Genomic DNA, 18521 nt, shown 5'->3' on the forward strand with positions numbered 1-18521 from the left:
GCAACTGAAGCCGCCGGCGCGCGGCGTGACGTCACACCGCCCCCCCGTGACGTCACGGCGCCGCCGCCATGAGCCTGGCCGAGGGCCGCGCCCCGCGCCGCACGGCCGGGAACCGCCTGTCCGGGCTGCTGCAGGCCGAGGAGGAGGACGAGTTCTACCAGACCACGTACGGAGGATTCACCGAGGTGCGGGGGGGGCCGGGAAGGGGCTGACGGGGCGGGGGGGGGGCCGGGGGGAGGCCGCGGTGTCAGCCCCGGGCCCTCCGTCCCCGCAGGAGTCGGGCGACGACGAGTACCGGGGCGATCAGTCGGACAGCGACGATGAGGTGGACTCCGACTTCGACATCGACGAGGGCGAGGAGCCGGCCAGCGACCAGGACGACAGCGAGCCCAAGAGGCGCCGCCGCATCATCACCAAGGCCTACCGGGTGAGGGGGGGCCGGGGGGGGAGTGAGGGCCGGAGGGGGGCACCTGGGGGGGGCACCGGGAGGGAGGGCACCGGCACCGGGGGAGGGGGGGCTCCGGGGGAGGGGGCACCGGGGGGGGGGCCTCCGGGGGTGCAGTGCAGGGCCCCCCTCGAACAGCCGCTGGCCCCCCGGGAGGGGCTGCAGCCGTGTCCCGAGGGGGTACAGCCGGGACTCAGCAGGGAGGAGACGCGCCCCGTGGGTTGGGGAATGCGGCACGGTGCCCCCCCAAGGGGTCTCATCTAAGCCGGGCCTTTCCCCTTCCTCACGCTGCCCGACCCTGTAGGAGCCCCTCAAGAGCCTTCGCCCCAAGAAGGCCGATGCCCCCAGCAGCAGCTCCCAGAAGGCCCGAGAGGTGAAATCGGCCCCACTGGAGCTTCAGGATGAAGTGGCAGACAGTGAGTGCACACAGGCTGGGACGCGCGTGCCCCAGGGCTGGAAACGTGCTCCCGGCTGCAGGGAGCCGTGTCGGGGCCCGTGGTGAGCTCCGTCCCCCCGCTGCAGGCCGGAAGCACATGCGGCAATCGACAACAGAGCACACGCGCCAAACCTTCCTGCGCATCCAGGAGCGTCAGGTGCAGTCCAAGCGCAAGAAGGGCGGCCCCAACTACGACCGCCCCCTGACACAGGAGGAGCTGCTGGAAGAGGCCAAGATCACGGAGGAGATCAACCTCCGCTCCCTGGGTAAGCAGGGCACGAGGAGACACGGGGAGGGGTTGTGAGTGCGAACGGGGTGCTGAGCCTCACCCGTGGCACATCCTTGCTTTTACAGAGAACTACGAGCGTCTGGAGGCTGACAAAAAGAAGCAGGTCCAGAAGAAGAGGAAGTGTGTGGGGCCTGTCATCCGGTACTGGTCCGTCACCATGCCCCTCATCACGGAGCTGGGCAAGGAGGAGAACGTGGATGTGGAGGGGTAGGTTGGGGTCGCCTCGATGGTGTCCTGAGGGTTCCCCCCGACACTGCATGGGACCAGACCCGTCTGTCCAAAGTTCCCATCCTTTATTCCACCCTGGGTTCTTTTCTGCCACAACAGGAGGCAGACGGGTTTGGGGCAGTGCTCCGGAGCCCCACAGCCCCGTGTTCTGCTCCTGCTGCCTCTTGTGGGAGCTCTCGGGGTGTCCCTGGCCCCTCACGCGTCTCCTCAGAGCTGACTCTGGCCCTTCCAGGTTGGACCAAGACCTGCAGCAGGCAGAAGCGGCCCCAGCTGTGGCTCCAGCCTCTGCCGGGAAGTGCTCCCGCACCTTCATCTCCTTCACCGACGACGAGACCTTCGAGCGCTTCTTCCCCAAAGCGAAGCCGCCGCGGCTGCCGGTGAGGGAGATCTGCCCCGTCACCCACAAGCCGGCCGTCTACCGTGACCCCATCACCGACATCCCCTACTCCAACATCCGCGCTTTCAAAATCATCCGCGAGGCCTACAAGAAGTACATCACTGCACACGGGCTGCCCAGCGCCGCTGCCTCCGCCGCCCTGGGGGCCGCCCCCCCCGGCCCTGACCCCGGTGTCCGCGCCACCCGCCAGAAGATCATCATCAAGCAGAGCGTCCCCGCCACCTGAGGGCCCGTGGCCGCACGCAGACGGCTCTGGATCGTTCTTGGCTGTGCCCCAGCTCACGTGGGCGATGGTTTGTTGCTTTATTTATCGACTTTATACTTTTTTTTTTAATAAAAAAAGAAAAATCCTAGTAATAAGCATCCAACAAAGCCAAGCGTGCAGACACTCACTTCCACTGCTACGCAAGCAGTGCCTGCAATTCTGCAAGACCCTACAGTAAACAGTGTGTGCAGCCCCTTGGTTTCTGGGAGACCCTACAATAAACAAGTAGAACCTCAGTGCTGCGTGTGGGGCCGTGGGAGCCCCCGGTCCCTGCTGAAGACAAGTGCAAACCCCCACCCAACCCCACCCAAACGTGGCTCTGCTGAATGAGGAGCTCGGGGGAGCAGAGCCCCCGGCCAGGCTCAGGAGGAAGGGGCATTAAGGGGCACTCAGCATATCCAGCGGGGAAAAGGGGGTGGTGGGGTGGCTCCAAGGACCCCAGGACACGCGGTTTGGCCTCTCCCTGCAGTGCCTGGGGCTGTTCCCCCCAACTCCCTCCCCAGAGCACTTCGTGAGCTCCAAACCTCCCCTTCCTGCACCCCCAGGCAGGGCTTGGAGCCCGCAGCTGAGCCCGCGGGGGCTCCGATGGCCGGGGGGGGCCTGCACCACCCAGTGCTGGGGTGGAGCCGTTGCGGGGCACTGGCAGGGCTCGATAACGCCGGCGATATGTGATCTCGCCCCTCCCCGCCGCCGGCTCGCAGAATAAAACGCTGATCTCATGCCCTGCGCGGCCGGAGCCCTTGGCTCAGCACCGGGGCACAGCCCAGGCAGGCTCCGCAGCCCCAGCCAGCGGCCAGGTAGGGCCGGGGGGGTCCTTGGGGTTGGGGGGGGTCACCCCTAAAGGCACCAGCTCGGGGGGCCCTGAGGGTCCCCACACCAAGGGGTGCCCCCGGCTTTCTCCTGCGGGTCTTAGTGCGCAGGTCCCTGCTGTGGGTACCGGGTGCCTCCCCCGGGGTGCCCCCCCCCAGCCTCAGACCTGCGCATCGGGGGGTAAATCCTCATCCGCTGGGGCGCCTCAGGGGGGTGCAGGGCCCCGCGTCCCAAGCATGCAACCCTGCTTGCTCCCTGGGGGCTGGGGAGGCACTGGGTGCAGAAGGGGGGTGTCGGTGGGGTGGGAGCTGTGGAGCTGCCCCCAGCACTGGGCCGTGACTCAGTTTCCCCAAGAGCTCTGTGGTGATGGCTGGGCTGGACCCCACCCTGGGGTGCCCCAGTGCCCCCCCCCCAGCCAGGCAGGCCCCAGCCCCGTGGCTGTGGGGTGTCTGGTGGGAGCTCGGCACGGCACGGGGGCTCCCCTGGCCTGGCAGCCTCCCGCTCAGCCCCCCCGATCCCCCTCCAGGCCGCCCCTCAGCCCCCAGCCATGACGTCCTACCGGCAGGAGCTGGAGAAGTACCGGGACATCGACGAGGACAAGATCCTGCAGGAGCTGTCGGCCGAGGAACTGGAGCAGCTCGACATGGAGCTGCTGGAGATGGACCCCGAGGTGCGCCCGCGGCCCGGCCCGAGGCGGAGCGGGGGGCACCGGGCAGGGCCCCCGCACCCACGGCCACCCCGGTGCCTCCCCAGAACGTGCTGCTGCCGGCGGGGCTGCGGCAGCGGGACCAGACGCAGAAGAGCCCGACGGGGCCGCTGGATCGCGAGGCGCTGCTGCAGCACCTGGAGAAACAGGCGCTGGAGGCCGGCGAGCGCGAGGACCTGGTGCCCTTCACCGGCGAGAAGAAAGGTGCGGGGCTGGGGGGACGCGGGGGACAGGGCCCCGCAGCGCCAGGTATATTTAGCTCGGCGGGATGGCCCTCGCCAGCGGCTCGGATGTCCCGGGCGAGCTGGGCCCCCGCCAGCCCCGGGCATGGCTGCCCCCAGCAATGTCACCCCCAGCGTGGCCACCTCGCAGCACCGCCACCGCCCCGGTAGCACCACTACTGCCCCAGTACCGCCACCCCAGTACCGCCACCACCCTGGCCCCGCCGCGTTGCCCTGCAGCACCACATCCCCCCAGCGCTGCCTCTACCTGTCCCCAGCCCGGCACCGGGCCACCAAGCCCCCGTAGCCTGTGGCTGCTGCCCCCCGCCTCGTGCCAGGCCGTGCAGGGTGCAGCCCCGCGTCCCCCCGCGCAGGGAAGCCATTCGTGCCCAAGAACCCCAAGCGGGAGATTCCCCGCGAGGAGCAGATCACGCTGGAGCCAGAGCTGGAGGAGGCGCTGGCCAACGCCACCGATGCCGAGATGTGCGACATCGCAGGTGGGTCCCGCGCACGCGGCCACCCCCCGGCACCGACCCCTCGTGCGGGGCCACGCGTCGCCCCTGCCCCATCCCCGTGTCACATCCGTGTCCCCTGCCCCCTCCGCTGGGCCCCTGCCAGGGCCCGGCTAAAAGCAGCAGCGTGCCCCTGCGCTCGGCTTTCAGCCTGGCCCCCAGCCCACCCGTGGCTGGCTGGGGAGGGGACGAGGGGGGGCTGTGGGATGGCCCTGTGGCTTGCGGTGACCCCAGGGGTGCCCCCGCAGCCATCCTGGGCATGTACACGCTGATGAGCAACAAGCAGTACTACGACGCGATCTGCAGCGGGACCATCTCCAACACCGAGGGCATCAACAGTGAGTGCGCCCCGCGGGACGGGGGCAGCCGGGGGCACACCGCAGGCGGTCCCGCTCCTGGGTTCAGCGGGGAGCCCCCACCCCCGTGTGCACGCAGGGGGCTCTGGGTGCCTGCACACGTGTCCGTCACACGCGTTCCCCCGCACGCACGCGTGCCGCAGGCGTGGTGAAGCCCGACACGTACAAGCCGGTGCCGGACGAGCCCCCAAACCCCACCAACGTGGAGGAGACGCTGCGGCAGATCCAGGCCAACGACGGGGCGCTGGAGGACGTCAACCTCAACAACATCAAGGCGAGGGGCCGGGCCTGGGGGGTGGCTGGCCTCAGCGGCCTGGGGGTGTCCCCAAAGCACTGCTCCGTGCCCCGGGGTGTCCTCAGGGTGCTGGTCCTGGGGTGTCTCTGGTGTGCTCAGCCCTTGGGGCATCCCTGGGTGTTTGTCCCCATCCCGAGTGGCTCGGGGGCATCCCAGGTCCTCATCCTAGGACAGCCACATCCCCCTAGTGACATCCTGCAGCCCCTTGGTGCCACTTATAACCCTTTGATGACACCCTGCAAGTACTCAGGGGTACCCCTGTGCCCTTGGAGACATCCACACCCCCCCAGTGCCCCCTGCATCATCCCGGGGATGTTCCCCTCTCCTCGGTGATGCCCCCGTCCCCTCGCTGCAGGACATTCCCATCTCCACGCTGAAGGCCATCTGCGAGGCCATGAAAACCAACACCCACGTCAAGAAGCTCAGCCTGGTGGCAACCCGCAGCAACGACCCCGTGGCCACTGTGAGTCCCAGCCCCGTGACCCTCCGTGTCCCCGCGTCCCCAGAGATGCGCTCCCCTTCCCCCAGCTCCCAGCCGGCACCAGCCAGGCGAGCTTTTGCTGGCCTTGCCCCCGCCGGTGGCCCACAAGGTGCCGGTGGTGCAGCCAGCCCCGGGTGACACCCCGAGGTGATGCCAGGCTCCCGCAGGCGGTGGCCGAGATGCTGACGGAGAACAAGACGCTGCAGAGCCTCAACATCGAGTCCAACTTCATCACCAGCGCCGGCATGATGAGCATCATCAAGGCCATGTACCAGAACAGCACCCTGAGCGAGCTCAAGGTGGACAACCAGGTAGGGACGGGCACCCACGGGTGGCCTGGGGCGTGTGCCCAGTTTGCCCAGTGCGCCCAGTTGGGCCCAACCGTGTCCCCGCCCCGCAGTGCCAGCGGCTGGGCGACACGGTGGAGATGGAGATGGCGACGATGCTGGAGCAGTGCCCCTCCGTGGTGCGCTTCGGGTACCACTTCACGCAGCAGGGCCCCCGCGCCCGCGCTGCCATCGCCATCACCCGCAACAACGAGCTCCGTGAGTGCCCCGCTGCTGCCCTGGGCAGGAATGAGGCCGGGGAGGAAGAATGGGGTTTGGGGGGGCACCCAGCCCTGGCCCTGACCCACTTCTTCCCCTGTCCCCAGGTCGCAAGCAGAAGAAAACCTGAGCGCTTCCCAGCACAGCCCTGCAGACCCCGGTGTTCCGCTCGCCCCCGAGCCGCGCTTTGGGCTCCCCAGGGCTGGGTCGGCTGTAAATAAAGGTTACGGAGACACCGGGCGTGAGGCTGCTCCTGGGACAGGGCCACAAGGACGGGGGCAGGATTTGTGCGTGGGGGGATCTGCAGGGACGGGCTGAGCGAGGGTAACGCTGCTGGAGGACCCCTTTTTCAGGGCTCGAGACCCAGAGGCCCCCGTTAGCCTCGAGCCATTGATCCCGGGCTCGTTACGGGGCGAGCTGGATGCCTGGATTCCCTCCTGGAGCAACGGGCTGCAGGGTTGGGGTATTTATACCCCGGGGATCGGGTTACGGGGCCAGGCCCTGTGCCAGGGGGGAGCGGGGCACCCCTCAGCAGGGAGCTGGGTGCCCTTGTGGAACAGAACCGGGCACCTGGGGCCCATAGGGGCCAGCACCGGGTGCCCATGGGGCGGATGGGGGCCGCAGGGCTCTGGGAAGAGCCCCCAGACCTGCACCCAGCTCGGGCGTTCACTCACCAGGGCCCTGGCACCCATCCCAATGGCTATTTATAGGTCTGAGCTGAGCAAGCGGGTAAATCCCAGTGCCCAGGTGTAACATCACCCCAGGCAGCGCTGCCAAGGAGCCCTCCCCAGGGACGGGATCCAGCCCTGGGGCCCAAGGAACCCATCGCTGGGTGCTCCCGCTGGGAGCTCTCCCCAGGGTGCTGGCAGGGCACAGGGGATGCCCTGAGGTGGGAGCTCCCACGGGCCCCAGAGGCAGAAGGGAGGTGGGAAACAGAGGCGAGGGTGGAGGTGAGCTGGCCGGGTGTTTTGCCAAGCGCCAGGACAGCTGCGGGGCCACGAGGAGGGGGAAGCCCCGTGCCGCCACCCCAAAAGGCCACAACCCGCAGGCACCTGTGCCTGGGCAGGAAAGCGATTGTGACTTGGGCTGGGGACAGGAAGAGACGGGCAGCAATGGGCCAAAATCCAAGCTGAGATCACAGTGCTCTGGCCAGGATAGGCACACCCAAAAAGGTGGGAACAAAGAGCGAGGGAACCCCCAGTGCCACACCACGTATGGGACCTGTCCCAGCGGTTGGATCGCCTTCGTCATCTCCAGCTGCCTCTGTTCTTGTGGCACGCAGCAGGGTCGGGGACAGTCCTGGGGCTCAGGAACCTCAGGCTGGCAGCAGTGCAGGTGGCTCATCCTCATCAGAGTCAAATTCAGCGTTCTCATCCTTCACCCACTTGCCAGAGCGATCCTGGATCCAGCCGGCGCTGGGGATGGGCAGACGGGGTGAGGGGGGGCTCGCTGGGGGCTCCCCGTCAGCAGGGCCCAACTCACCTCCGCAGCTGCAGGTATTGCTCCAGCGCCTGGCGCCTCGCGGGGCTGAGGGCTTCGGGCTGACTCGGCTGTGAGGATGCTGCTGCTGCTTTCCCTTTTCTGCCTTGCCCGGCGTGGGTGGAAGCTGCCTTCAGCCCACCTGGGAGAGCAGAGAGGGGCGCAGGATGGTGACACCCACAGAAAGGACAGAAAGCGCCCAGGCGCGCCGTCCTGCCGCAGTTTGCTCTCACCTGGCTGCCGGCTGCGCTGCCCTGGCAGCAGGGCTGCAGGGGTGGCCTCCACGGCGTCCCTGTCCTGAGAGGGAGCCTGGGCGGTGCTCGGCCCCGGCTGGGTCCTCGCCCCTCGTGTGCCACTTCCAGCTGCCCTGTAAGGGGATGGGGTCAGGCCTAGAGGGCACAGCCACCCCAGGTGGGCAGCTGGGAGCAGGCCGGAGCTTTCCCTACGCCCCAGCAGCAAAGCTGCAGCCCTCACCCTGTCCTCCGGCAGCAGCTGTTGTAGGGAGCAGCCTTCAGCAGGGCACTCTGGGCAATCCTCCTCGTCCGGGCCAGCAAAGGGGCTGGGGAGCCCTGGGGAGAGGGTGCAGAGCTCAGGAAGGCCCCATTGGGTACCAGGGAAGGGGAGAGGACAGCGCACCCACCTGCGTGCCCGCCGCCTCCACCCGCACCAGCTCCTGGTGCCGCTGCTCCTGCGCCGTGTCCTCCCGCCAGCGCTCACTGCCGTAGCAGCGCTGCAGGCCTGGAAGGGAAGGGAAGGGAAGGGAAGGGAAGGGAAGGGAAGGGAAGGGAAGGGAAGGGAAGGGAAGGGAAGGGAAGGGAAGGGAAGGCAGGTGGACGTTCACGGCACGCCCCGCCCAGCGCCAGCCCCCCCGGCCCCGCACTCACTGCCCAGGTGCTTCCTGCCAGCCCGGTGCACCGCCAGCACCTCCAGCGTGTCGAAGACGGGCCGGTGGGCACACACGGTGCAGGCGTACCTGTAGCAGGGAGGAGGCGCCGTCAGCGCCCTGCAGCCCCCCGAGCCGCCCCGTGTCCCCGGGGGGGTCCCGCTCACCTCCCGCTCCGCAGCAGCAGCGCCTCCTCCTCGGGGATGTAGCTGGCCAGCAGCTCCGCCACGCGCCGCTTCTGCGAGGGAGCGAGAGGCCGCGATAGTGCCCGGCCCTGCCCCCCCCCCCCCAAACGGGCACCCGGGGCCTCCCCGGACCTCGGGGGGGGTCGTGGCACGGAGCAGCCCCCCCGCCAGCCCCACCACCCCCTGCGAGGCGGGACCAGGAGGGCGGAGACCGGGAACCGGGAGCGCTGCAGGCGGGGAGGGGGGAGCAAAGAAATCCCGGGGGGTCCGGGCAGGGCAGGGGGGGGGCAGGGGGGACACCGAGGGGCGGGGGACACGGGGCAAACCCGGGCAGGGGGAGCCCGGGTCCGGGGAGATCGGGGTCCGGGGGGGTGGGGGTGTCGCGGGGCCCCACCTGCAGCGCCGCCAGCTGCCCGGGCTCGTCGCCGTCCCGCTTGAAGGACATGGCGGCCCCCTGCGCCGCCGCCCCGTTACCATGGGGACCGCCCCCTCCCCGCTTCCGGGTCGCTTTTCCCGGCGGACCGCGCGCGGGCGGGAGGGAGCCAATGGGGAGCTTAAGGGGGCGGGGCGGGAGCGGCCCGCGGCTCGGCTGGGCACCGCGACATGACGGGAGTTGTAGTTCTGCGCACCTCGCCGCCGGGCAGGAGCACGGAGCCCCCCGGGGAAAAGGGGAGCAGAGACCGCGGCGGGGCGGGGGCTGGGAGGGAGCGAGCAGTCCCCGGGGACCGGGAGCGCGGGGAGCGCCGCGGGGACCCGAAGGAGCGGCGGGGCCCCGGCTCCAGAGGACTACGAGTCCCAGAGGCCTCCGCGCGGGCGGCCGGGCCTTACCGGGAGCGGGGCGGGGCGGTGGCGCCCCCGCGCCGGGCCGGGGCTGAGCGGGGCCGCCCGCCATGGCGGGGCCCCCCCCGGCGCGGGGGGCGGCGGGCGGCCGGGAGCACCGGCTGGAGCCCGGGGACACGCTGCCGGGGCTGGCGCTGCGCTACGGGGTCACGGTGAGCGGCGGGGCCGGGCCGGCACCGGGATGAGCCCCCGGGACCGGGCACCGCGCCCGGCCCCGGCCACCCCCGGCCCTGTCCCCGTCCCACCGCGGCCCGCCCCGCGGCCCCTCCGTGTCCCGGTCCCGGTCCCGTTCTTGTCCCCGGCCCCCCTCGTCCCCTCCCGGTCCCGTCCCTGTCCCCGGTCCCCACCCGTCCCTTCCCGTTCCCGTCCCCACCTGGCCCCGTCCCTGTCCCCGGCAGCCGGAGCAGATCCTGCGCGCCAACCGCCTCTACGCCTCGGACCCCATCTTCCTCAAGCCCACGCTGCTCATCCCGGCACCGGGGGGGCTCCGCCGCGAGGAGGAGCAGGAGGAGGCGGGGGGGGGGGCACCGGCGGACCCCGGGCCCCCCGCCCCGTCCCGCCACGAGCTCTCGGCCGCCGACTTCCTGCGGCAGCTGGACGCCGACATCGGGCGCTCCAAGGCGGCGGCGGCGGCGGCTCAGCGGCTCCGCGCCGCCAGCACCGGGTGAGCGCGGCCGGCCCGGCCCGGGGCGCTCGGGGGGGCGCCGGCCGCGGGGCTGCCCCTCACCGCCCCCCCCCCTTCCCCTCCGTGTCCCCCCGCAGCGCGGCCGAGGCCGAGGGCACCCCGCGCCCGGAGAGCGGGGGCCCCCGGCTCGGCCCCCGGCCCCTCACCAGGACGCCGCGGGCGGCCGCGCTCCGAGACGCCGAGGACGAGATCTTCACGCTGTGACACCGGGACCGGGAACCGGGGACGGGACCCGCGGGGAGCCGGCGGGCGGCGGCCCCTCGCCATCTCCTGCGGGGGTCCTGGCCCCGCTTTGGGGAAACCCAAACGCTGCCGGTGGGAGCCGGCCCCCGCCTGGGGACACCGCGAGGCACCGGGACAGGAGTCAGCAGCCGGGCTCTGTTCCTCCGATCCTATTTATTTGTATGGTTTTGCCCTCGTGGTGGTTTTTTTTGTTGTTTTTTTTTTTTTTTTGGGGGGGGGGTTGGGGGGGGTGGGAGCCCCCCAGCCTCCCCGTGTCAGTGCCTGGACCCCGATGGGGATGGGGTCGGTCGCCCCCTTTTCCCTCCCCTGAGGACCTGTAAATAAAACGGAGCGCTGGCACCCGCCCCGCCTGCTCGCGACACCGCAGGGACACCGTGGGGACACCGCGGGGACACCGTGACAGCCCTGGGGACGCGGGGAGCACCCTGGGGGTGCCGCCACCCCTCTGGGGACACGAGCAGCACCCTGGGGACCAGAGCACCCCCCTACGGCCGCTGTCCCCTCTGTGTTCCCCCCCCCGGGACCGCGGTGCCGCCCCCGCCACGCCGCGCGGTGCCGCCAGATGTCGCCGCGCGCCCGCGCCCCGGGGGCCGCGGGACCACCGCCCCCACCCCCCCCCCAACCCCCCGGCGGGGTCCCCCGGTCCCTTCACATCCCCGGGGGGGCCGGAGGACGCGGAGCCCGGGTGGCAGCGGGGGGGCCCAGTTCTCCCAGTGAGCTCCCAGTCCCCCCAAGGGGGGTACCCACGCGTGGATCCAGGGGCGGGCAGACGGACGCGATCCCAACCCCCCCCCACCCGCGACCCCCCCCCCCGGCAGCGCAGGGCGGAGGTTTCGGCCGCCCGCGGACACGCGCGTCCACGGTGCCACGTGCGCGCGCGCGTGGGCTCCCGGGGATCAGCTCATTAACGGGATTAGCGCCTATCTATAGGGCCGACGGGGGGGGGGGCAAAGCCACGGCGGTGTCACGGCGCTTCCCCCCCCCCCCCCCCGCCCCGCCCGGAAACCGCAAATCCCCCAAATCCCGGCCCCGCCCGGGTCCTCCCCGTGGGGGGGTGACACGCGTGGCCCCGCGTGGCCGCGCCCCGGCCCCCCCCGCCCCATGCAGCCCCCCCCCACCCCCCCGGTCACTTCCCGCCCCCGGCCCCCGCTCAGGGTCCCGGCCGGTCCCGGCCCGTTCCGGGGCGGAGCCGCTCGGGGCCGCGGGGCCGCTCGGGGCGCGGCGCGGAGCCGGTACCGGGAGCGGGGCGCGGGGGGTGCCGGGGGGGCGGCGGGCTCCGGGGGGTGCTGCGGGGCGCAGGGGGGTGCTGCGGGGGGCGGCCGGGTGCGGTGGTGCTGGGAGGGTGTTGCACGGGGCGAGGGTGCCGGTGCCGGTGCCGGTGCCGGTGCCGGTGTCGGTGTCGCTGCGTCTGGCACTTGTTCGTGCTTCGCATCCCGTCCCAACACCGGCCGTGGTCGTCGGGAGTGGGAGGCACTGGGAGCACTGGGACTGGGGCACTGGGGACACTGGGATGGGAGGATCGGGGATGGGCACGCGGGAAAGGGACGTGGGGACAGGGACACTGGGAGCACTGGCAGGAGGTACCGGTGGCACTGGTAAGGGGCACTGGTGGCACTGGGAGGAGGACTGGGGCCCTGTCCCCATGCTTGAAGCTGCATGGAGAGGACGCCACCACTGTCCCCAGTGTCCCCATGGTGCTGCACACGCGCCCCCCCCACCCTGGCCCTGCCTCAGTTTCCCCAGTAGGGATTAACCCCTTGCAGCCCAGAGGGGTCCGGGCTCAGTGGCCGCCCCACGTCTCCTTCGGGTGCCTGGGAGGATGCTCGGGGTGCTGCTGGCCTTCGTCCTCGTCGTGGTCCCCTGGGCCCCCGGGGGAGAGGCGCAGTCCTTCCCGCGGGACCTGGTGCCGCGCAGCACAGTGGGGCTGGCAGGTGAGCAGGGACCGGGGGCTGGGGGCACGGGGCCAGCCGGGGGCGTCGTCACCGTGTTCCCACATCCCCCAGCCACCGCCACCTACCCCCGCTTCGGGGGTCTCCGGGGGGACAACGTCACCGCCCAGCTCGGCCTCGACTTCCAGCGCATGCTGCGCCTCAACAGCACCCTCTTCGTCGCCGCACGGTGAGCGCGCTTGTGCACCCCTCCCTGTGCCTGCGTGTGCTTTCCATGGCTTTGCACACTTGTGCACGCTTGTGCAATCTTGGGTGTTCTTGTGCACGCTTGTTTGTGCTGGTGCATGCTTCTGGGGGCTTGGTTGCTTCTGCAAGCTTGCGCACACTTGTGCACGCCTGGCCTCATGTGTCCGTACGTCTCCATGCTTGTGCAAAGTTGTCTATGCTTGTGCAGTCTCGGGCTCGCTGGCATGTGTTTGGAGATGCTCATCCTGGTTTGTGCAAGCCACTGCGTGCGTAGGCACACTCGTGTGTGTCCCTTTCTGCACGCTTGGGCACCGCTTGTACGTGGTGGGTGCAGGCACCCCGTGTTCCCTCCTCCCTTCACCTACCCTTGCTGGTGCTTTGCACGTCCCCGTGCCCCCTCACACGTCCCCATGCCCCTTCTGTTCACGCTGTGCCCTCCCAGGGACCACATCTACGCCTTCGACCTGGGGCAGGACAAGCGGGTGCTGTACCCTGAGCGGGTAAGGGGGACGGGGGCACCATTTCTGGGGTCGCCTGGGTTTCGGTGGGGGTCCCCGCTGCCCACCCCCATCTCGCCAGCAGCATCTCACCTGGGAGACGCGGGACAGAGAGAGCTGCGCCATGCGGGGCAAGCTGCAGGTACGGGGCACGGGATATGGGGCATGGGGCATATGAGTACTGGGTATAGGGGTACAGGATGTAGAGGTATGGGGGTACCACGTATAGGAATATGGGGGCACAGGGGTAGGTGGTACAGGGGTGTGAGGGTGTGGGAGTGCAGGGGTAGAGGGTTATGGAGTATGAGGGGGTGGGGGTACAAGGCATGGGGGTGTGAGGGTACAAGGTATAGAGGCATGGGCTGATGGAGGTATAAGGGATGGGGGTGTAAGGAGTGGGGATATGGGGTAATAAGGATGGAGGGGCACAGGTTACAGTGCTATGGGGTACAGCAGCAGGGGGTACAGAGGAATGGGGGTATAAGGGGACAGGGGGATGGGGCATAGGGGTGTGGGGCAGGGGTCTCTAGGGGCCTGGAGACGTGGGGCGCGTGGTGTGGGTACGGTGAGGCGGGTCTGGGGACAACGGCCTGGGGGATACGAGGGTGAGGGCAGAGGGAGGCAGGGCCAGGCAGCCGCTGGCCCCGTGCCCCCATCCGCGTGCGACCGCGCAGGACGGGTGCCACAACTACATCCGCGTGCTGGTCCCGCGCGACGCCCGCACCCTCTTCGCCTGCGGGACCAACGCCTTCAACCCCGTCTGCCGCAGCTACGAGGTGGGGGGCCCGGTGTGGGCACGGGGCGGGGGGCGCTGCCGCCGGGGCTGGGATCCCCACAGGACCCCCGTCTGAGCGGCGGGGCCGGGGCGGGGTGAGCAGCGGCGGGGCTCTGAGCACGGCGCCTGCAGGCGCGCAGCCTGCTGCAGGAGGGCGAGGAGCTGAGCGGCCAGGCCCGGTGCCCCTTCGACGCCCGGCAGAGCAACGTCGCCCTCTTCGCTGGTGGGTGCCGGGGTCGCGGGGGCCTGGCGGGGGAGGGCCGGGATGGGGCTGACGCCGCTGTCCCTGTCCCCGCGCCCCCCAGACGGCAGCCTCTACTCGGCCACCGTGGCTGACTTCCAGGCGAGCGACGCGGTCATCTACCGGAGCCTGGGCGCCCGCAGCCCCCCGCTGCGCACCCTCAAGTACAGCTCCCGCTGGCTGCAGGGTAGGGGTGGGGGCACGGAAGGGAGCGGCGCCGTGGGGCGGGCTGGGGGCTGATGGCCCCATGCCCCCGCGTCCGCAGAGCCCCACTTCGTCCAGGCGCTGCCCTACGGCCCCTACATCTACTTCTTCTTCCGGGAGATCGCGGTGGAGCTCGGTGCGCTGGGCAAGGTGAGCGAGGGGATGGCACTGCCGCCCTGCCTCCTGCCCCCGCGCCGGGCAGACCCCGGTGCCCGTCCCCTGGGGCCTCCGGCCCTGTGGGACGCTAGTGGCTCTGTGTGCAGGTGGCGGTGGCGCGGGTGGCCCGGGTGTGCCGCAACGACCGCGGGGGCTCCCCACGGGTGCTCGAGCGCCGCTGGACGTCCTTCCTGAAGGCACGGCTGCAGTGCGCCGTTCCCGGGGACGCCGTCTTCTACTTCGACGTCCTGGAGGCCGTGACGCTGCCCCACGCCCTGCACGGGCGCCCTGCTGTCCTAGCCCTCTTCGGCACCCAGCCCAACAGGCATGGGGACGCGGGGACTGGGAGCAGGGCACAGGCGGCGGGGAGATGAGGACAGGGTGACGGGCCTGGGGACATTGTCTTGTGGTGGGCTTGAGCATGGGGACCTGGGGACGTGGCTATGGGACAGGCACACAGGGACGTAGGGACGTGGCTGCACGAGGGAACGTTGGGAACGTGAGCATGGGGATGTGGCTGTGGTGGACGGGAACATGAGGACAGGGGCACATGGGTGCACAACAGACACCGGGGACATGGGGGACATGAGCGTGGGGATGGGGGCAGGCACACAGGTGCATGGACACACAAGGGGACGTGGGGACCAGGCTGGGGGGACTTGGAGGTGAGGCAGGGCAGGGCACGGGGATGCCTTCACACAGGGACATGGACACGGGGCAGTCCTGGGGACATCAGGGGTGTCCCCAGAGCTGGTGCCACCCCTGCCACCCCCACAGCATCCCCGGCTCAGCCGTCTGCGCCTTCTACCTGGCGGATGTGGAGCGGGCATTCGAGGGACACTTCGCTGAGCCCCGGGGTGCTGCGGGTGCCTGGCCCCCCGTGCCCGAGGAGCGGGTGCCGCGGCCCAGGTACTCCTCACCCCACTGGGTCCCCGGGGCGCGTACGAGGACCCTGTCCCCATGCTGGTTGTGCCACAGGCCTGGCTGCTGTGCCGGGATGGGCTCAGCCACTGCCATCGTCACCTCCGGGGACTTCCCCGATGAGACGCTGGCCTTCGCCAAGGAGCACCCGCTGCTGCACGGCGCCGTGGCCCCTGCCGGCGGGCGGCCCCTCTTCACCCGCACCGGCACCAGGTGCCCGGGGACAGGGCGGGTGGGCCCGGGGACACAACGGGGGGTGGGGGGGTATAGTGCAAGCTGCCGAGGCAAGGGTGCGCCTGGCCCTGTGGGTGCTGTGGGGTGGGGAGGGTGCTCGTGCAAGTGTGCGCACAGCCCTGGTGTGCAGGTGTGTGAGATGCTGGGGGAGGGTACACAGCAGCGTGCAAAACCCTGGTGGGGGAACAAGCGAGGCTGGTGCAAGGGTGTGTCAGCCCCCCCAGTGCGGTGGCATACGAGGGCGTGGTGTGAGGGCGTGCAAGGGGCTTCATGGCCCCACACGAGGGTTCCGCGTGGCGCAGGCTGACCCAGCTGGCGGTGGATGTGGGCGCGGGGCCGCGGGGGAACCACACCGTGCTCTTCCTGGGTGCCGAGGACGGGCGGGTGCTGAAGGTCCTGGCAGCCACGCGTAGTCCCGGGGACATCCAGAACTCTGGGGACCCTGCAGCGCCTGGTGACACCGGGGAGCCCGGTGCAGAGGTGCTGCTGCTGGAGGAGATCAGCCTCTATGAGCCCAGGTGGTGAGTGGCCCTGGGACAGGGGTGCTGGGAGACACGGGGGTGCTGTGGGGCAGGGAGGGTGGTGGGTGTTGGGGTGGGTGCCATGGGGTGCTGGGGGGCCGTGTGGGGTGCCGTGAGACATTGATGGGTGCTGGGGGGGGGGCATGCAGGTGCCACAGGGTGCTGATAGGTGCCATGGGGCCATGCGGATGCCATGGGGTTCTGGTGGGGGCCATGGGGCTGCAGGGTGCAGATGGGTGCCATGGGTGCTGCCAAGCACTGGGGGGGGTGCCAAGGGGCTGTGGGTGCTGATGGGGGGGTGCAGGCACGGTGATGTATTGTGGGGGGACCCAGGTGCCGGGGGCCACGTGGTGCCAGCCGGGTGCTGGGGCTGGAGCTGCACCCGCCAGGCCAGGAGCTGTTCGTCGCCTTCGCCGGCTGCCTCGTGCGCCTGCCCCTGAGCCGCTGCGCCCGGCACGGGGCCTGCCGCCGGTGAGCTGCGGGGTGGGGGCACAGTGATGTGCGAGGGCCCGGAGTGTGCAGGGGCACCCCGCTGTCGGGCCCAGGCCCTGCGTGTCTGTGCTGAGCACCGGCCCCGTGCAGGAGCTGCCTGGCTGCCCGGGACCCCTACTGTGTCTGGCTGCCCCCTGGGGGCTGCGTCCCCTTCTCCGAGGACCTCCCGTGAGTGCCCCCAAAGTGTCTCCGATCCCCTGTCCCTCGCGCAGCTGTGTGCACTGCTGCAAAGCACACGGAGGCTTATGTGTGTCCGCCCCCCCTACACCCCACAACCCTGGGCACCTGGGTCCCTTCCTCGTGGGGTGGGGGCACTTGGGACAGCGTCTGATGCGTCCCCTCCTGTGCGCCCCCAGGGCTGACTTTGAGCAGGACATCGAGGGATCCACCGGGCTCACAGGGACCTGCCACGGTGAGGGGGGACACAAGGGGACATGGGGGGATGGCGGGGTGTGGGTGTTATGTGGTGGGCATCTGGGGACATTGAGAGACATTGGCCCCGTGGAGGGGTGCTGGGGGACACCAGGGGACACGAGGTCACAGGGGGATGCCAGTGCCACCAGGCAGGCATCTGGATGACCCCGGAGGTTGTGGAGGACCCTGGGGGGCGTGGGTGGCTCCAGGCAGGGGTTGTGGGTAGCCTGGCCCACCCCTCCCCCTCTCCTTTCACAGATGCACCAGCTACAGGGGACGGTGACGGGGACAGGGACTTGGCCCACGGTTAGTGACACCCCTTGGTCCCCTGGACACCCACCGGGACACCCCTGGGAGGGAACCTGGGGAACCGGGGAGGGATGCAGGAACTGGGAGGTCCCTCAGGGACAAGGAGGGACCCCAGGGGTGGGACAGGGGCCCCATGTACCGGGGAGGGACATGGGAGGGACCTGGGATCAGGAGGGACCCCAGGGGTGGGACGGGGGCCCAAAGGAGGGGAAAAGAACCCCAAGAACCTGGGGGGGGGGAAGTGGGGTATGGCACGGGGAGAGGAGGGGACGCGGGGACCCGGCTGATGGGTGCTGCCTGCAGGGGTGCGCCAGGCAGTGCCGGGGGCTGTGGCGGCGGTGCCGGTGCCGGTGCTGGTGGGCTGCGTGCTGGGTGCCTTCGTGCTGGGCGCCCTGGCTGCAGGGCTGCTGGCGGCCTGCACCCGCCGCCCTGCAGCACCCAAGGGTGCCCCGGCGCCCCCCGCCGCCCCGTGCCCCCCGCCCCAGCCGCCTGCCCCCCGCCTCTACCCACCGCTGCCGCCCCACGGAGGGGACCGCGACTGGGACCTCCCCGAGCTGCCCACCCCTGAGGCCACCCCGGAGCCCCCCACCAGGACACCCCGGGAGCGGGCAGCAGAGCCCCGACGCGGCCTCGGCACCCCGGGGTGCCCAGAGCCCCCCGGGCCGGGACCCCCGCCCAAGGCCTCCCTGGAGGAACGGCTGCAGAGGCTGCAGGGGCCGGGGGGGGCGGGATGGCCGCTGTCCCCTGGCCCCGCAGCCGCCGGCTCCTTTGCCAACCGGGTGCAGCCCGGCGTCCCGCTGCCCAGCGTCCCCCTGCCCCCCCGGGACGGGGCACCCCGGCGCCTCGACGTGCCCCCTGACAGCCCCCCCCCGCCCCGCCGGCCCCTAGCACAGAGGCACTCGTTGGCAGGGGTGGCGGGCACGGCAGCGAGGCCGCCCGGCGTGGCTCGGGGCCTGGCCCGCATGCACTCGCTGGGCGCCCCGGGGGGGCCACCCTGGGGTCCCCGTCCCGTCCCCCTCCAGCGCTCCCTCTCCATGAAGCCCCCGGTGCTGCCCAAGCCCCTGCTGGTGCCCGCGGCCCCTGGGCAGCCCTGAGACCCCTGCCTCAGGGACACGGCAGCCACAGCACCCTGGGGGGCTCTGTCCGATGCCTGCCCCCCTCGAGCCGTCATCTTCCTGCACTGGTGACCGGGTCCATGCTCCCCCCTCCTTTTTCCCAAGGGATGAGGGACCCTGTCCCCAAGGTGCCCCCCCCGCCCTGCTGGGATGCCAAGGATCACCATGTCCTCGAGCTGTCCCCACGTCCCTCCCCTGGGTGATGG

At 70.9% G+C, this 18521-nt stretch overlaps 5 protein-coding genes across 5 annotated transcripts; 4 read left to right on the plus strand and 1 right to left on the minus strand.

Annotated features, from left to right (window-relative positions):
- Nucleotides 1-33: 33 nt before the first annotated feature.
- On the plus strand, nucleotides 34-2276 carry VPS72 (vacuolar protein sorting 72 homolog). The gene is made up of 6 exons (XM_082780691.1): nucleotides 34-185; nucleotides 275-427; nucleotides 750-861; nucleotides 968-1147; nucleotides 1236-1377; nucleotides 1631-2276. The coding sequence occupies exons 1-6, from the start codon at nucleotides 69-71 to the stop codon at nucleotides 2019-2021; spliced, it is 1095 nt and encodes a 364-aa protein (XP_082636817.1). The 5' UTR covers nucleotides 34-68; the 3' UTR covers nucleotides 2022-2276.
- A 416-nt stretch (nucleotides 2277-2692) lies between these two features.
- On the plus strand, nucleotides 2693-6972 carry TMOD4 (tropomodulin 4). The gene is made up of 10 exons (XM_082780702.1): nucleotides 2693-2857; nucleotides 3397-3540; nucleotides 3624-3780; nucleotides 4172-4294; nucleotides 4558-4647; nucleotides 4809-4939; nucleotides 5316-5423; nucleotides 5609-5752; nucleotides 5842-5986; nucleotides 6094-6972. The coding sequence occupies exons 2-10, from the start codon at nucleotides 3418-3420 to the stop codon at nucleotides 6114-6116; spliced, it is 1044 nt and encodes a 347-aa protein (XP_082636828.1). The 5' UTR covers nucleotides 2693-2857; nucleotides 3397-3417; the 3' UTR covers nucleotides 6117-6972.
- A 144-nt stretch (nucleotides 6973-7116) lies between these two features.
- LOC309888404 (sodium channel modifier 1-like) lies at nucleotides 7117-9013 on the minus strand. The gene is made up of 8 exons (XM_082780703.1): nucleotides 8928-9013; nucleotides 8516-8586; nucleotides 8350-8438; nucleotides 8106-8203; nucleotides 7940-8034; nucleotides 7699-7832; nucleotides 7469-7607; nucleotides 7117-7401 (listed from the first exon to the last, which is right to left on the minus strand). Exons 1-8 carry the CDS (start codon nucleotides 8976-8978, stop codon nucleotides 7302-7304), a joined length of 777 nt encoding a protein of 258 aa, XP_082636829.1. The 5' UTR covers nucleotides 8979-9013; the 3' UTR covers nucleotides 7117-7301.
- A 356-nt stretch (nucleotides 9014-9369) lies between these two features.
- On the plus strand, nucleotides 9370-10478 carry LYSMD1 (LysM domain containing 1). Its single transcript, XM_082780716.1, has 3 exons — nucleotides 9370-9525; nucleotides 9772-10037; nucleotides 10136-10478. Exons 1-3 carry the CDS (start codon nucleotides 9424-9426, stop codon nucleotides 10260-10262), a joined length of 495 nt encoding a protein of 164 aa, XP_082636842.1. The 5' UTR covers nucleotides 9370-9423; the 3' UTR covers nucleotides 10263-10478.
- A 1101-nt stretch (nucleotides 10479-11579) lies between these two features.
- SEMA6C (semaphorin 6C) lies at nucleotides 11580-18436 on the plus strand. Its single transcript, XM_082780619.1, has 17 exons — nucleotides 11580-12232; nucleotides 12305-12419; nucleotides 12879-12936; nucleotides 13019-13075; nucleotides 13608-13709; nucleotides 13841-13931; nucleotides 14014-14136; nucleotides 14215-14303; nucleotides 14417-14634; nucleotides 15087-15218; nucleotides 15288-15443; nucleotides 15767-15985; nucleotides 16319-16456; nucleotides 16568-16645; nucleotides 16834-16889; nucleotides 17150-17197; nucleotides 17504-18436. Exons 1-17 carry the CDS (start codon nucleotides 12121-12123, stop codon nucleotides 18292-18294), a joined length of 2583 nt encoding a protein of 860 aa, XP_082636745.1. The 5' UTR covers nucleotides 11580-12120; the 3' UTR covers nucleotides 18295-18436.
- Nucleotides 18437-18521: the final 85 nt, after the last annotated feature.

The sequence above is a fragment of the Aythya marila genome, assembly GCF_965140915.1.
Source record: "Aythya marila genome assembly, chromosome: 29".
Lineage (NCBI taxonomy): Eukaryota > Metazoa > Chordata > Aves > Anseriformes > Anatidae > Aythya > Aythya marila.